The 18,400-nt window shown below is 35.9% G+C and overlaps 2 protein-coding genes across 2 annotated transcripts; both read left to right on the top strand.

The window, feature by feature from the left end:
• Positions 1-9,864: 9,864 nt before the first annotated feature.
• Positions 9,865-10,913, top strand: TAAR9 (trace amine associated receptor 9). Its single transcript, XM_011358697.2, has one exon. It carries the CDS (start codon positions 9,867-9,869, stop codon positions 10,911-10,913), a length of 1,047 nt encoding a protein of 348 aa, XP_011356999.1. The 5' UTR covers positions 9,865-9,866.
• A 6,191-nt stretch (positions 10,914-17,104) lies between these two features.
• Positions 17,105-18,142, top strand: LOC105291126 (trace amine-associated receptor 8). The gene has a single exon (XM_011358696.2). It carries the CDS (start codon positions 17,107-17,109, stop codon positions 18,136-18,138), a length of 1,032 nt encoding a protein of 343 aa, XP_011356998.1. The 5' UTR covers positions 17,105-17,106; the 3' UTR covers positions 18,139-18,142.
• The last annotated feature ends 258 nt before the right edge of the window (positions 18,143-18,400 follow it).

The raw sequence follows: 18,400 nt of genomic DNA, 5'->3' as shown, positions 1-18,400 counted from the left end.
CTGCTGGGTTGCCACATCAACAGACTGAAGCTTAGATAACTTTTGTGCTTCTGTAAATGTTCTGCTTGACCAGAAAGGTGGTCTATCCAGTCAGCCAATCCCCAAATGCCAAACCAACTTTGGGCCTTCTCACCCCAGCAAGGTTGACTATGTAACTCCAGCCAATCAGATATTTTTGGTTTTTCTCTTCCTTGTTCCTTATTCTTTATTCTATGAAAGCTTCCTGACTTCTGTCTCATTTTGCTGTTCTCCGAAAGGAGATTGTCCACTTCATGAAGTATTAAATAAAGTTTATCGGTATCACCTAAATTGCCTTGTTTAATCATTTTTTAACAGCAAGTTTGATGTTTATAATACAGTATTGTTATTTATAGTCACTACACTGTGCGTTTGATCTCCAGGACTTATTTATCTACTAGTTACAAGTTTGTACTCTTAAACAGCTCTCCTATTTCCCCTCCCCCCATACTAAAGCTTTATAGTAATCCTAGGGCAGCAAGAGCAAGGTCAAAAAAGATGGGAGGTGAGAAAAGAGGGAAAGCAAAGACAAAGTGGCACATCACTGAGAAAACACGGTTTAGTCACTTAGAACCAGTGACTTGAGGCACCGTCCATATAGGCCTGTAGAACCACTGTTCCTTGGAATAAAACTTGGCAGGGTGTGAGGGAAAGGGGGCAAGTGAGAGGTATTTACTTTTGCTTCCCCTCCTTCTTTGATTCTCATGGATCCAAGTTCACTCCTTGGGGCATTAAGTTCCCCTAAATATTCAGATTGTGTTACCCAAGTTTTCTAGAAAGTTGGATCCAAAACTTAGAACTGTGCATTGTTGGAGGGGAAAGTGGGGAAAGAAGCCCGAGCCTCTGTGGATTGATTTGGTTTGAAACTGTGCACTGGTGCTACCGTGGCTCACTCAGGGTGCACGATGGAGGCTTCGCAGAAACCCTAAATCATGGTAGAAAGGCTAGGAGACCTGGGACGTTAGATTGTCTCTGGTGGCTGGATCTTTTGGAAACAAATGGCTGAAGTCACCTGGGACTAAGCAAAGTTGGGGAAGTTTATAAACTGTATGAGAAGGAATCAAAATTACCAATAATCACCCTTGAAAAGCAAACAAAAGCACACCAAAAAAAAAAAAGCTAAATAAAACAAGCTGTTTTGTTGTTGTCTTTTTGACTTACCAAATGAAAAACAAATCTGGATTTAATAAAGACAGACTCCATTTGGAAGTTATTGCAATTGGAGGAAAAGGACTGTTGCAGTGGGGAGAACCCTGTGAACATAAGATCTGTAGAAGTCTCATGAGTTAGTAGGATTTTTCTCCTATAGAGGTGCATAAACAAGACTAGAAAAAATTGGGCGTGGGGCCTTGGGATGAATGAATGTGATAAGATCAGAAAATGTTTTTTTTCTGAGGCCAGTCTCTTGAAGGAGGTGGGCAGCTGAGGAGGGGCTGGCTGTTAGCTGGCTCACACTGAGACTGGGTCAAAGTCCACACACTTGGGGGAAGGGAAGAATCTTAACCAAGGTTTGGTTAACAAGCATTTTGTTCTGATTGATCAGTGGAGACCAAAAGTTTAGTCAATCGATTATTAGGCAAAGAATATAAATTTAGCCTTGTCTGTCTGGCTTGTCATAGGTAAATGAGTGGAGGGGTGGGGCAATTCCCTCAATCTTATCTATGTCATACAGGGAAGGGTGGTTAGTTGCAATAAGCCATTTCCCAGAACACAAACGTATGAGGATTTCTTTAACCATCACTATTTTCCAAGATCACAAAGCTGAGGTAAAATTCAGCACTGTTAGACACCCAAGAGACAGGCAATACGAGAAAGAATGATAATACACAGTGCTGATGGGGATAGGTATATGGGAGAATGGATACTACCTTGGAGTGTGGCAGCTCTACAAATTGACGCAGCCTTTCCGCCAACTTTTAAATGAAACGTACTAACTTTTCAGCCCATCAACCACATCTTAGACATCTATACTGAGTAAATGCTTGGACAAATGTGCTGAAATAATACATATCACATTATTATTTTAAATATCAAATATTTGGGAACAACATAAATATCTATCAATGAGATTCATTAAGGATATTTACACACACATAGCGACGTGTGTGTTAACAAGGATAATGGTGGGGAAGAAGTAGTGTGGTGATTAAGAGTGTGCTCTCTGGAGTCAGGTTGCCTGGGTTCACACCCCAGCTCTAGCACTTATAGATATGTAATCTTGGGCAACTCACTCTCTGTGTGTCTCCTTTTTCTTACCTGGGAAATAGAAACGTGTGTACCTTCTAGGCTTGTTGGGAAGATTAAATGAGTTAATACATGATAGCATGTAGTATCCATACTGTAACATAAATGTGATAGCATAACTAGTGTTACTAGATTTATATTATTGATATTCAAAGTATCTTCCACATATTAAATATGAAATCCAATTACAAAATGAAATATGTGTTATGATACCATTTAAAAATATAGAAAGAGAGAAAGGGAGAGGAACTATAATATCGGGAAGAATATACGTGCAGATATTAACTTTTTAACTTTTTACTTTATATAATTTTGAAGTAATTTTTTCTTTTAACAAAATTCATGAGAAAGAAAATAAAACCACCTCTTATTTGAAAATAAATAAAAGATATGTAGATATTCAGGGAATGAGGTGGGAGAGGGATACTTATGGCTTAGGGTTATATTTCGCCCTGGGGTAATAATTGTTTGGTCTTTAAAGTTGATTTTCATAGATTTAATTTATGGTGAGATTACTTTAGAAAGTAGTCTAAAACTTTAAACGTTAAACTACATTACAGAGCTATAGTAATCAAAACAGTATGGCATTGTCATAAAAAAAGACACATAGATCAGTGGAATAGAATAGAGATCCCAGAAATAAGCTCATGTATATATAGTTAATTAATTTATGACAAAGGAAATAAAAATATACAACAGGTAATGGACAGTCTATTCAGTAAATGGTGTTGGGGAAACTGGACAGCCACATGCAAATGATTAAACATAAAACCTGAAACCATAAAACTTATAGAAGAAAACGCAGAAGATAAGCTCTTTGACATCAGTCTTAGGAATGACTTTTTGGATTTGACACCAAAAGTAAAGGCCACAAAAGGAAAAATAAACAAGTGAGACCTCATCAAACTAAAATGCTTCTGTGCACAAAAGAAACTACCAATAAAATAAAAAAAACAACCTACAAAGTGAGATAAAATATTTGCAAATCATCGTATTTCTGATAAGGGATAAATATCCAAAATATAAAAATCAGCCCCATCTCCTCTCATCTCACTCTTATTTCATTCTATTTTCCATTTGGACCTTACTTGGATTTAACTGAAGTTCCATGATTAATGACGAATCTAACAAAAAATTTCTGTTTGGAGGATTATTATGACATTATTAATGGCATCCAATGAGGAGTGAGGATCTTGTTTTAGGTGGAAGAATAGCTTACTGCTCTTCATAAGACATCTTAAGTCAAATTTATGAATAGGACCATAAAACATTGAGTGGGAGCTGTTAGGAGTCAGTGAATGGCATCTTGGGGTCAGTTATTTTACCTATTACAAGCACTGTCACTTCTGTAGACTGTAAGCACACTGTCAAAGAAAAGTAAAAGAACCAGAAACAGCCAAACAAATACAAATCCACATGTATATAACCTTTCTTTTTCTTGTATGAATAACAAATTGAAGCTCAGAGAGTTTGGAGACATGTACAGGGTCGCAAAAATTAGAAATGGGAATCCTATTTGAACTTACTAATTCACTTCAGAGTCTCTTTGAAGAAATTTCTACAATAAATACCATCAAGCTGGCTCTCCCCAAGGCCTCCCTCCCCTCCCCGCTCCTTATGCCTAGAAGCACTTCTCTCTCTTTCCAGAGTTTTTATCTCAGAACTCTGTGATTGTTTACTTGGCCTCTCCCAAACTAGGTTATGAAATTATTCAGGCTAGGGATTGTGGCTTTTACCTGCATTCTTTGCACCTAGCACGGATGCGGGGCACTAGAAGGAACTTAGCATGTGTGAGTAGAAAGATTGGATTTCTTTTTGACTCCAAGTTTAGAGCAATTTCCTTTATAACAGTACTACTTTCCCTGGAGCAGTATTTCTCAAAAAGTGTTCTTGACATGCCAGAATCATTTGAGGTGCTTGACCTAAAAATCACATTTCAGATTTCACTTCAGTCCTAGAAGTTAATACTTCTGGGTGTAGGGGCCTGGAAATCTTAAACGAGCACCTCATATGATTCTAATGAAGACAAAAGTTCAAAAATCTTTATTTGAGCTGTTTTTATGGAAGGGTGGCTAGGAAAGAAGAGAGCAGACACGCTTTCAAAGTGCTGTTCCGATGCTCTTTTGCGGGGGTGTCATTTTAAAATACACACTTCCCTTCCAGGTATTTACCTTTTCAACGTTTGTGTTCTCTTATTTGGTCAGCTCAGTATTGTTTGGAGTGTCCACTAAGGGGCAGCAGAGTACGGGCAAAATAAGAGGGTTGTTAGAGCACAACGGAAATATTACCTTTGAAATAGCTCCGTAATAAAGACATGCCAGGAAATAATGGGTAATATCCCCCAATCCCCTTGAGGCAAAATGCTTTTCTCTACTATTTTAGGAGTCTTATTTTCAAGCATCATAATTTTTATTACTATAAATAAATCTTTTGTTCTGACTTTGATAAGTCGAAAAATAGAAATTCTTTAAACTATTGAAGAAACTCATTATATTACTTGAACTATATGAGAGAGAATATTGTATCAATAATATTTTGGTCAAAAAAAACTAATCATGGGGATTTCAGAACACTTATTATTTGTAAATTATTCAAAGCTTTATATAATAAATTCAGAATCTTGGACAATTTTATTCAAGTCATAGTGTAGAGTTGTTAAGTCACTACTTTAGCAGATTCTTCCATGTTTAAGTCATCCAGGTCAAGGCGAAGCTTCGTATTACACATTGCACAGAGGATGAGACAAGCAAATTTACTGTGAGGAGTTTCTTTTTCATATGACTCAAAAATTCTCCTAAGCACTTCACTGTATTCCTTTTTAGTATATCTTTCGGGTGATTTTAATTTAGTTCACTGTGTTCGAACTTTTATCTTCTATTCTATCCCTTCTGAATATGACTAATTGGATTGGCAAATTTGTGATGGTTAGCAGATATATTAGAGGAACAAATATGACTAACTGGAGTAGCAGGTATGTGGAAGATTCCATATCTAGTCAGGAAGGCAGTCAAGACTAAAGAATAAGTTGATGGGATAGAGCTGAGTACTAATCCTGGCTGTGTGATTCTAGATAACTGACGAAATTAATAAAAGGAAAGAAAATGAACAGGATAAATAAACAGGGCAACTGACCCAAAAAGGAACACAAATAATGTAGAGAAAATAAGACATCTTTAAACAACTCTTATTAGTACTCATGGAGAGATTCAAGTGTGAATTGCATAAATAGAACAAAAATGGGCTGCAATAATAAAGGTAAAATCAGGGAACAAGAGAAAGTGCTTTGAAATGCAACAACTGACTGCCATGCTTCTGTTAGTTACTGAGTAAGATCCAACCGATAAAACAACTCCTTCACATTAAATGACTATACATTTTGGATATAATCAAAAGGCAGCTACTTGAAGGCACTGGAAAGTGAACACAACCAAACAGAATTTTGTGAGAAGGACATGTTTGAAGAAATGAAAGTGTATAAAAAGGAAGTTCCCATTTTCATAGTTTTTAGCCTAGGGCCAAGCTTAGCAAGGCACATGGGTTGCTGGGAACTTGTGGGAATGCCATCTTTCTGGCCTGGAAAACCAGAAAACTGAATGCAGGGTAACTCTGGTCACCAGGAGAGTGTGGGAATCTTAAAAAGGAAAGAGCTAGGTTGGGGGTTCTTGAATTCTGTCTGCCTATAGCTCTGGTTAATGCCTGAAGGACACGGGTGCCAAGCAGATTAAAACAGTTTAGAGCTCTGAATTAAGAGGAGTTGCCACTCAAGAAATAGAGTCTACTAAGTAAAAAGAGATACTACTAAGCAGAGAAAAGTATGGAATTCAGTGTTAAAAGCAAAACAAATGGAGACCAGCCTCCAAAATTCCCTGAGTGGACGAAACCATTCTTGTTACATAAACAAAGCTTAATTTAGTATATTTTGCAAGACTAACTTGACTTGAGTCTTTCTTGCTTATGACTCTGGAAATCATAAGCAAAGCTTAAACTGTTTACAAAATCGATACAAGGTAATCACTAACCAATTTCCTATCATTTAAGAAAATTCTAGTATTATAACCAATGACTATGAAAATAAACACTCACTGCCTTCTCACTGTTTAAGCTGTTTTATAACAATACACCCCTGAGCCTCATTCCATGTTTTGGTTCGAGTGCTCCCGGTTCATGAAACATCTTTTGGTGTGTGCACAATAAACTTTTACTAATTACTACTTCAGTGATTCATTAGTTTTACTTCTGCTATTTCTGCACTTTTGACAAGAGTCTTCACAACTTAATACTCATAATGTCCAGAATACAGTCCAAAATTATCTAATGTACAAAGAGCCAGAAAAGTGGGACATATTCTCAAGGAAAAAAATCAATTGAGACCAACCTTGAGATGACAAACACGAATAAAGAGATAAGGATCTTAAAGCAGTTCTTATAGCTACCCTCAAAGATGTAAAACAAAATATGCTAGCCATAAATGAAACATGGGAAATCTCAGCAGAGAATTAAAAACAATAAATACACCAAATAAAAATTCTAGAACTGACAAAAATATATTTGAAATAAAATATTGCTGAATGAACTCAGTCAAATGGAAGTTACAGAGAAAATAGTAGTGAAGTTGAAGATAGATCATTAAAAATTATTAGGTATTAGGACCAGACAAGTAAAAAAAAAAAAATTAAATTAAATTAAAAAAAAAGAACATAGCCTCAGGGACTTGCTGAATTATATCCAGTGGTTTAACATAGTATAGTTGCAGTGCTATTAAGAGAGGAGAAAGATTAGAGAGTAGAAAAAAAGTGAAAAAATAATGGCTGAATATTTCTCCTAAATGCCACATTTAGGATTTCTAAATTTCTAAAAATCGGGGTTCTGAGTAATTAAGTAACTTATTATACAGGTGACAGAGCTACAATTTGAGTATGAGTTTTCCTGAATCTCTGGTCTGTGTTCTTAATTATCTCACTTTCTGCCTTAATAATAGGTGTTTGTTAAATAAACAAATAAAGTAAACTTTGAAAAACAAAACAAAATAATCCATAGTATTTTCAGTGCAATGAGTGAACTTTTGCTAGACAAAATCACCTAAATAAAGTTCGTATGATGAAACTAAACTCTTGAAATTAAATCAAAATTCTGATCGGTTTATTTTGTTTTATCCCTTTAATGTAGACCTAATCTGCCCCAAACAGTAACTAGCCACATATGGCTAATTTAACTTCAATTAATAAAAGTTAAATTAAACTTAAAAATCAATTTCTCAGTCACACTAACCAGATTTCAAATATTTAATAACTACAAGTAGCTAGTAGATATCATATTGGACAGTGCAGATTACAGAATGTTTCACCACAGAAAGTTTTATTAGATAGCTCTGTTCTAGACTATTTGCGATTCAAATCAACTGTCTCTTCTTCAAGAGCATTGAATCAGGAAGGACACAAAATCTTGTCTCTTCTGCTCTAAAGCTTGAAAAATGTCCAGGAATGTTATAGGGAATCATTAAGATTTTAAAGCAAATGTTAAAAAAGAAATGTAACAATATGGACCTGACACTTGGCAAATATTTCCTTTGGCATCCCTCCTCTTAGGGTCCCACTATGTCCTTGAGCTTGCCTGTGACTGCTCTATGTTCAAAATTATCCAACAAGCACCTGACTTTTCTACACTTTCTGTTGTACAATGAACGGCTCTAGTTTCTCATTCACTCAGCCCAATGCTTTATGCTAGGCAGGAATGGATTGTCTACGGGGGTAATGTGATACTAGATATGAAAAATATTCTTCTACATTCCTCCTCACAGTTAAAATACACCCTCCAGATTGCTCTTAAAGATGACACTTAATGAGAATTTCCAGCATCATGAAAAGTCAAAAAGAACTTAAAGAAACTTTTTATCACATCTTTTCGAGGACAGGTGACATACCTGTGCTTGTGCTCTTTCTAATTAATTATTTGTATCTGTAGAACATAATTCTGTTGCATTGATTAAACTCTATTTCACACTGTTTTCCTAGACACAAATGTAACAGATAGTGACAATTCCCATTTTTCAATTTCACTAGAACAATGTTCTTTTTTTACATCCTCTTTTGCTTTAATTCATGGGGATGATGTTATTGAGACAGAAATATTTTTAACAACTATTCTAATTTGTCAAATGGCCTCAGAGAGAGGAATGGTTAGGGGTGGGGATAATGAAAAAGAAAGATATGTAGATATAAGTATATAAGCATATGTTCAATGGCTAGCCCTCCTTAATGGTGGACTGTAATGTTTTTTTTTTTGTTATTTTGACGACTAGTGGGGTAATTAAGACGGGATTTGGAGATAAGAAGAAAACACGCACTTAAAATGTCTAGTTAATTTTAAGTCTCAGGAACCAGGGAATCAATACATCTTTGGGGCAAACTGGTCTTCCCATTTGAGGAAAAATAAGTCGAATAAAAACTGTAGGTAGACACAAAGCTATTTCTAGGATCCTACACTTTCAACAGAGGCCAGACTTAATGGTATTGACATAAATAGCAATTAACATAGTACAGTCTCTAGCTCAAAAATTAAGATTTAGGTGTAAAGTTGCACTTTTTTTATGGGCAAATGAAGTAAAAATTAATTATTCAGTATTATTTGGTCCCTATTTGAACCTTGGATAACTTAGCATAAATCCATTCTTTTCAGAGACATGGGTAGTCAAGACAACACTCCAGAGTATTCTGGTTGTTGCCCACTCTCTGTGCTAGGGTTCAAACTGTAGTGTTTTTTTTTTCTTTAAGGAGGGGAAGATGAGGGGCTAAATGAGCTACTATTTATTTTAATCAATGCTATTGATTTTAGACATCTAAAACTGGCTGTTAGCCCAGAAGATACTTACACACAGATTACATTAGTATCAATCTGATAAGAACTGTCTTCCAATTCATCTCAAGCTGTTCAAGCCATGAGTAAATATAAAAGGAAAAATACAAACTCAAAATATAAGCAATAAAAGAAATATATACATCAAGTAAGTTTAGCAAGGTATTATGAGTAAATGTTTCTTCATTCTTCACACCCTATTCTATAGGGATTTTTGAGGTTATAATTTGAAGAGATGTAATTTATGTCTTCCTTCTTGTCATCACTGCTGAAGTGGTTACTCAGGGGAGATAACTTAGTAAATAAAACTCAACTTTTGGTAGCCTAATCATTTCTCAGCTCAGGTGGTTACAGGTGAGATTTCAAAAGGTAAAGTAACACAATAAAGGGATTTTCTAATGATTAGCCAATTCAATAAAATATGTAATAATAATATATATCATTGGACTAAGTATATCTCCAGCCATTTATTTAGTACTAAATTTGACTACAATTTTAATGGCTTTCTGAAACAAGTTCCCACTGAAAATATATTAAAAACTTAGGAATAAGTGCTCCTTGGGAAGACCAAATGGTTATAGTTAATATGCAAAAAAAAAAAAAAAAGGAAAAAAAGTAGGAAAGTTATTAACTTTTATTTTAACTAGAGATATTTTCTCTTCCAGAAGCATTTCAAATCGCCTTCTCCTTCTTGCTTTAAATTGCTGAAATAGGAATTCTGAGAACTTTAAAACAATTCAAACAAGAAGGCAATGGTGAACGATTTCTCTCAAGCTGAAGCTGTGGAGCTTTGCTATGAGAACGTGAATGGATCCTGCGTTAAAACACCTTACTCACCAGGACCTCGAACAATTCTGTATGCAGTCCTTGGTTTGGGGGCAGTACTAGCTGTGTTTGGGAACTTACTGGTCATGATTGCTATCCTGCACTTCAAACAGCTGCACACACCTACAAATTTTCTGATCGCCTCCCTGGCCTGTGCTGACTTCTTGGTGGGAGTGACCGTGATGCCCTTCAGCACAGTGAGGTCTGTGGAAAGCTGCTGGTACTTTGGGGAGAGTTATTGTAAATTTCATACGTGTTTTGATACTTCCTTCTGTTTTGCTTCTTTATTTCATTTATGCTGTATCTCTATTGACAGATATATTGCTGTTACTGATCCTCTGACCTATCCAACCAAGTTTACTGTCTCTGTGTCAGGAATATGCATTGTTCTCTCTTGGTTCTTTTCTGTCACATACAGTTTTTCTATTTTTTACACTGGGGCCAATGAAGAAGGAATTGAGGAACTAGTAGTTGCTCTTACCTGTGTAGGAGGATGCCAGGCTCCATTGAATCAAAATTGGGTTTTACTTTGTTTTCTCCTCTTCTTTGTACCCACGGTTGCCATGGTGTTTATATACGGTAAGATATTTTTGGTGGCTAAACATCAAGCTAGGAAGATAGAAAGTACAGCCAGCCAAGCTCAGTCCTCCTCAGAGAGTTACAAGGAAAGAGTAGCAAAGAGAGAGAGAAAAGCTGCTAAAACATTGGGTATTGCTATGGCAGCATTTCTTGTCTCTTGGTTACCATACATTATTGATGCTGTGATTGATGCTTATATGAATTTTATAACTCCTCCTTATGTTTATGAGATTTTAGTGTGGTGTGTTTATTATAATTCAGCTATGAACCCTTTGATATATGCTTTCTTTTACCCATGGTTTCGGAAGGCAATAAAACTTATTATAAGTGGCAAAGTCTTAAGGAGCGATTCATCAACAATTAATTTATTTTCTGAGGAACCTGATCCAGATTAACAAAATTACTGAAGGGTCTTCCACACTAACTGGAATTAACTTCACGTGCAAAATTAAATATTTGGATCTAGAGAGATAAGTGTAATGATTTGCCAAGTAGGTGGATTTTATATTCAACAGTTAGCTGTTCTAAAGCATTTGTCTTCTTCATGTATTTTGGCACCTTTTTTTAGAATTTAGTGATAAATCAATAAAATTTGCTATTTCATATTTTTTTTGTTTTTCTAATTTTTACAATAATTTTAATAGCTTCTCTGAATTTCCTACTTATTTCTTCAAAGAATTTGAAACTTTGCAGTTTCTCCTAAACTTATTACCAATATTCAGTTGTCTAAAATCCATAGAGGGAAGAAAAAAGCTCCTGCCTAACTTCTAAGTTATATTCTTTGGAGACAAAAATCTTTAAAGCATATTTTGTTTGGAAAGTAAAATAAGGTTATGAATTCTTGAAACCTCTTTAAACCTAAAATGATTTATAGAAAGCTAGAATGCGGAACTTCCTAATAATTGAAGATTGTCCGAAAAACACTGGAACTCTTGTGTTTTCTGAACCCTAGCAACACTTCTCTCCGTTTTAGAAAGACTGTGTTCACAAAGAATATGCATAGTGATTATGTGATTATACACTACATCTTACTTTTGGAGAACGTAGTTTATTATGTCAAATAAGCATGTCGACAAAAAGCTGGCTTCTGTACTTTTTAAACATAATTTGAAGTAAAATAATTTTATAAAAAAGCTAATTCAAATTAACACTTTTTTTTTTTACTTTTGATTTCTTTCTTTGTACTAGACACAACATTGAAAATATAAAGCTTAGTGACCCAAATATAACCAAGGATTATTTCAAAATAGCAAATAACCAAACTGGTATTATATTCCAGGAACAGCTTCAGTTTTCTCATCTGATAACATTTCTTAGTTGCATAAATTTTAATTAAAAATATATGTTAAAAATATATAGACTCACAGATGTATTAAGGATTCTGCTGCTATCAACACAAAATTAACAGCTAGGGCTTATGTCATTCTTGTCAACCCAAGCTACCAGGCACGATTGCTGAAGTCCTTGCAATCTGAGGAATTAATCCTTTGCTGTTTCTACTTCTTTGTCTTTCTGGCTCCTTATTAGAATCCTACAGTTAGTGCTTTTGATTGAATGAGACTTCACTTGGTTATGTTCTCATGCATGAGGGGCAAGCAAAAAAAATTAAAAAATAAATAAATAAAATAAAATACATATGTTGATACGTTGAGTGTTCTGAAATAGAGTAAAACTTAAAAAAAAATTAATAATAGAGTGATTTGCCCTTTCAAGTCTTTGAATCACAGCCTTAAATCTTTGTTTAGGTAGCTGATTTTCACAGACTATTCTATAACAGACTTGTTTTATGAAATGAAGAGATAACTAAGCAAATAGAGCTACATTAACATTACATATTTATAAATGAACCAGTTTAGAAGTACTTCATACAATATTAAGCTGTTTCGTATTTGTCTGTTAATACTTTTCAAATAGAGCTGACAGTATTTAGGAGAAAAAATAACATTAAAGATAAAAGAAGGTAAAAAGAATATGAAAGTCTTCAGAGTAGAATACTTTGTGATTCAGACCATATGCCAAAAAACAGGTCTACTGACTACTTTTCAAATGATCACAGTTAAGGTCTCATACTCTCATTCCTTAAAAGAACTCAAAGTGTGTGTCCCTTTGATGTGTCAGTATGTTGTTTTCACAGAAATGTGTTTCTTTCCTCAACTGCAAGTGTAAACTTACACTGACACTCATAAATAATAAAGAAAACTATTTGTGGGAACTTAAAGGTATATATTATTTTGTTCACTTAGATTATATTGTATTTTATATAGAATATAATATTTGAACTGGTTGTAGTAATAAATACTGTTCAGTGATATTTTTAAACTCTTATTAACATCAGTAAGTGGGAAATACACTTCAAATTTAACCATTCTTGTTTAGTTTTCTATTCTCTTTGTAACCCTTCATAAAGGAAGTCTTTTGATAAAACAAAACAAAACAAAAAAAACCACTTGATTATTTTCCCCCCAAACGAATTAGATAATTAAGTACAGCACCTCTCTTCTCTTTTATGTCTCATTTTATGATTTTTCAGTCATTTTTCAGTTATCTAACTGCGTATATTTTTAAATCTTTACTTTTTGACTTGAGCAAGTTTTTTGGTCTTAAAAGGTAAAAACTTGGAGGTTTTATTTTCCAGCTTCTCTCCTGATGAGAGGTGCCCGTCCTTCTAACTTTACAGATGTGTTAGGATGCAACAGTCCAGGCACAGGCATCTCGCAGAGGTAGCAGGAGCAGCAGGACACCATCTTCCATGGATCAGACATCACTTCAGCAGCAGAAGCAGGTAGATGCCTGTGGTGGGCAGAATAATGTCCTCCTCTCCCCTGCCCCTGGCCAGTGATGCTCCAGAACCTGTGACTGTGTTATTTTACATGGCAAAAGAGACTTTACAGATGTGTTTAAATTAAGGATTTTGAGATGGAGGAGATTATTCTGGATTATCCAGTGGGCCTAATGTAATTCAAAAGATCACTAAAAGTGAAAGAGGAAGGAAAAAGTCTGTGTCAGAGTCAGACAGAGAGTTGAAGATGCCATGCTGTTGGTTTTATGGATGGAGAAACATACTATAAGCTAAGGAATACAAGTGGCCCCTAGAAATTGGGAAAGGCAGGAAATGGATCCTTCCCAAAAGCCTCTAGAAGGAATGCAGCATTGCCGATATCTTGATTTAATCCAATAAGAACCATTTCAAATTTCTAACCTCCCAAACTGCAAGCTAATAAATTTGTGTTGTTTTAATCCACTGAGTTTGTGGTAATTTGTTACAGCAGTGATAGGACACTAACCCAATGCCATGATCCTGAGACAGGCACCCCATGTATGGCTGTAGCATCCCCGGTCAACCTGGTGGTCACCTAACAAACAAACCTCGACATCATTACGCAGTCAGCATTACTCAGAGACTTCACTCTCCTGATATAGGGCAGATCACAGCCCTTTGTTGTTTTTAAGAAATCTTTCCTAGTTCTACTCCTTTGAACCTAATCTTTCAGAGCCTGGATTTGTGCTTATTTGCTTCCCTGCTTGGCTATAAAATTTTTCCAATCAGAGCCCAGTATTTGTCTCATATTTTGTTAGTTTTTCTTTAGCACTCCAGAATAAAGTAATAAATAAAATCAAAACAAAGCAAAAATGGCCACGTGGATGTTTTCTGAATCCATTTCTCCTGCTATCAACTCAATGTCTCTTTTCCTATTTATAGTTGACTTATGAACATATTGGTCATTGCTTGTGGTCTCACTTGCCTTCCCTACACACTCTCATTTGTTCTTAATCCACTGCAGTTTGGACTGTTTCTCCCACATTCCACCAGAAGAGGTGGAATCATGCTCATCAGTTATCTAGTTGTTAATGCCAACAAACGATTCTCATTTTTTGTGGTTTTACTTGACCCATTGTCACCATTTGGCACTCTTGATATCCCCTCCTTCATGAAACTCTTTCATCACATGGCATCGGTGAGATCACTTTTTCCTGTTTTCCTATCTGTATTTCTGTCTACTCTTTCCTTTGCAGACATAACTTTAAGGATGATGCACTTCCAGTTTCTTCTATTTTCATTATGCACATTCTAATCCAGTCAACAAATACTTATTGAGTATCTGATATATTCTAGGCATTACAGCAGGTGTGCACCAGACAATCACCTTTACTCCTACGACTTTAAAAATATCAGTATGCTGAGGAATCTGTGGCATAATTTCTTTCCTGAGCTGAAAATTTATAGTCTAAACTACCCAATGAAGAACTCCAATTTTATGTCCCTCCAACCAATCCAAACCTAACTCATCATCTTTCCTTCATAAATGTACTCTTTCCCTCATACCCTTTATCTTTCTTGTTGGCAAGTTAAAAACCTGGGAGTCATTCTTGATTCCTGCCTCTATCATACAGCCTTAAATTCTTATATCCTTTCAGTTTCTAAATTGTGTATTTCATATTTTCAGATAATAGGGAAGCAATGTTACTGAATAAGAGTAGAGTGAAATCAAGTTAGATTTAAGAATTTAAAGAGAAGATAAGATAGCATTGCCAAGAAGAATTTGGTAGATGATCAACTGAATAATTGTTTTCAAGTCACACATTTAACAGCCATTCTACTTTTATTCCAATATATTTTCACTATTTTTATCTTACATGGAAGATCACATTTCTATTTTCAAGCCCTCAATATATTGTGGAAGAAAAAAGTCTTCATCACTTCTTATTTTCTTTATAAGATCAAAGGTAGCTATTGTCCTCAGACCTGAAATCCTTGTAATGGAGCTTTCTGTCTGTAATCTCCCTCTCTAACTCCCTAAATTCCTGTTGCTGTTGCAAGGGCAAAAGTCTGTGTCAGGAAAGACTGTTAGTGTCAGAACTGCCTGGCCCTCAGTTCCCACACCTTCCCATCTGGCAGTTTTGTAATTACTTCTGGTTGATTTTCTTTGCTTCATCATTTAGTTGCTGTTGCAAAGAGATAATTTAATCTCTGAAATGAAATAGGCAGAGCCTTTCTGTGAGCTTGGGGCTAGTCCAGCAGTACAGAACCCTGCTATTAGAGTTTGATACCTCTAGTTGCAGTCTTGAAATTCTTAATAATTTTATCTTTGAATTTGTGTTTTGTATGTAAAGTCTGAAGGGACACTGGAGGATGCATGAGGGCTTGGAAATTTGAATCACATTACATGTAATAGTTCTGCATTATACCATCTCCCTCTTCCTTGGGATGAGTTCTCAGCCACCAGCTCCCTACCACCTGGCACTTTGGGCCTTGTCCAGTTGCTCCACCTCCCCACCTAATCTACTACCACTGCTGTTCTCTCCCCACCCTAGGTGAGGACTGGGCGCAGAGCAGGGAGGATTTCGGTCAAGTTCACTCTCCGCAGTCTTGGCGCAAGGTGTGCTGGCTGTCGTCCCCATCCCAGGCTAGGGTAGGGTCACAGCATATTTAACGGACAAGTCAGCAGGGCCAAGTCTCTAACCTACCCCAATGCAGGTACTGAGTAGGTCCTGATGTGGAGATTGCAGTCCCTAGGAAGTTACCTGTCTCCCCTTGGTCGAAGTGCAAGCCCAGAGGAGGGCAGATGCCTGGCTAAGCTTCTTGGGCTACAGCCTGGGCATGGCATATTGCTTCAGTGGGAGCAGGAGGGGGAACCTGGCAGTAGGTGGGTCAGGCATGCTGAGTCTCACAGGGCCAGTTCTCCACACAACCGTGAAGATCTCCACTTGCCTGGCAATATCTCCTTGCCCAGGGGAGTGAAATATTACATAACAAAATGTAACACCATGACAAGTCAGGAGAGACCAAAGAAGAAAGGAACAAACTTTACACTTTTTTCATATTTAAAAAAATATGTATATCCACATTTTGACTTTGCACTGGGCTTTGCAAATTGTGTAGCCAGTCTTGTAAATAGGGAGCAGGTAATTTTATTGTCAAATACTGGCCAAAGCTATTTCATGGCAGCTGAAATTAAATCTTCTTAGATCATAAGTATTTATCCCAAGTTACAGAACACAGGGAAATAGGTTTTGTAGGAGAACTTATTAATTCTAATTATTGAAAGTAAGTTTCCTTTCATGATTCACGCCTTACTCTATAGGGATTCTTTATGAGGAATTTTTAATGTGTGAAGTTTATTGCTTGGCTTCCTAAAATATCTTAGGTGCTAACTTTCCAGACAACGTGAAGGTGGAAGTCTATTAAAAGGTGACTTCTCAAATATGTAATTCTATTATATGTCATTATCCTTTGCAAGGAACAATTTCACAAGTATAAAGAACCAGGTATTTAAATTAAATTTCTTTAATTATTCAGATAATATGATTTCTGTCCTGATAAAATTTAATTGTAGATTTTCTTGAACTTAACTATTTGTTTTGTTTAGACATAGTTACAGAAATAGTTTCCTGAATTAAAGAAAGAATAATTATCTGAGTTTTTGAATTTCTTTTAAATTCTCTTTATAATTAAAATGGGAACAAGATATACTCTGAGGCTCAAATACGCAGTTTGATATAAATATATTTTTAATTATCAGAATTGACAACTCCTATTCCCTACCACAAAGAAAGACAGAAACACAGTAAGCATAAAACTGCAGAACCATGACCAGCAATCTTTCCCAAGCTAGTGTTACGCTGCTTTGCTATGAGAATGTGAGCAGATCTTGTATTAAAACTCCCTACTCGCTTGGATCCAGACTGATTCTCTACGCAGTGTTTGGCTTGGGGTCTTTACTTGCTGTGTTTGGAAACCTCTTGGTGATGACTTCAGTTCTTCATTTCAAGCAGCTGCACTCCCCAGCCAATTTTCTCATCACCTCCCTGGCCTGTGCTGACTTTCTGGTGGGCATGACGGTGATGCCCTTCAGCATGGTCAGGTCCGTGGAGAGCTGCTGGTACTTCGGAGCCAGATTTTGTACCCTTCACAGTTGCTGTGATGCCGCATTTTGTTACTCTTCTCTCTTCCACTTGTGCTTCATCTCCATCGACAGGTACATTGCTGTTACTGACCCTCTGCTCTATCCTAACAAGTTCACGGTGTCTGTGTCAGGAATTTGCATCAGCATCTCCTGGATCCTGCCCATTGTATACAGTGGTGCTGTGTTCTACACAGGTGTCAGTGACGATGGGATGGAAGAATTAGTAAGTGCTCTCAACTGTGTAGGTGGTTGCCAAATTGTTGTAAATCAAGACTGGGTTTTGGTAGATTTTCTGTTATTTTTCATACCCACTCTTGTTATGATCATTCTTTATAGTAAGATTTTTGTTGTAGCTAAACAACAAGCTATAAAAATTGAAAATATTGGTAGTAAAGCAAAATCATCCTCTGAGAGTTACAAAGCCAGAGTGGCCAAGAGAGAGAGAAAAGCAGCTAAAACCCTGGGGGTGACAGTGGTAGCATTTATGATTTCGTGGTTACCATATACAATTGAAACGTTAATTGATGCTTTTATGGGCTTCATAACCCCTACTTATATTTATGAGATTTGTTGTTGGTGTGCTTATTATAACTCAGCCATGAACCCATTGATTTATGCTTTATTTTATCCTTGGTTTAGGAAAGCCATAAAAGTCATTTTAAGTGGGAAATTTCTAAAAGGTAGCTCATCAACCATAAGTTTATTTTCAGAATAAATGTAAGCACTAAGTTAAGAAATTTAAGGATCTTTTCAAAATTTTAAATTTATGATGAAATTAAATATAAGGAATACATAAAACCTTTCAAAATTGGGGAAATAGTTTTCAGATTAGCCAGAAACAAAGTCATGAGAAGGTGTCTCTATTAAACCATTGTAAAAGTATTTACTGTACTAAATAATAAATGATAAAATGCTTTTACATATGTCAACTGTCTCAATGCTCCATATACATCCTTACCACAAGTTCTGCTTTCTTC

This window comes from Pteropus vampyrus, unplaced genomic scaffold (assembly GCF_000151845.1).
Source record: "Pteropus vampyrus isolate Shadow unplaced genomic scaffold, Pvam_2.0 Scaffold43, whole genome shotgun sequence".
In the NCBI taxonomy this organism is placed as follows: domain Eukaryota; kingdom Metazoa; phylum Chordata; class Mammalia; order Chiroptera; family Pteropodidae; genus Pteropus; species Pteropus vampyrus.
This window is presented reverse-complemented; position numbering and strand designations above follow the sequence as displayed.

What these genes read in the sequence shown, in the direction of transcription:
- TAAR9 (XM_011358697.2), top strand. Translation starts at nt 9,867, where the DNA reads ATGGTGAACGATTTCTCTCAAGCTGAAGCTGTGGAGCTTTGCTATGAG.
- LOC105291126 (XM_011358696.2), top strand. Translation starts at nt 17,107, where the DNA reads ATGACCAGCAATCTTTCCCAAGCTAGTGTTACGCTGCTTTGCTATGAG.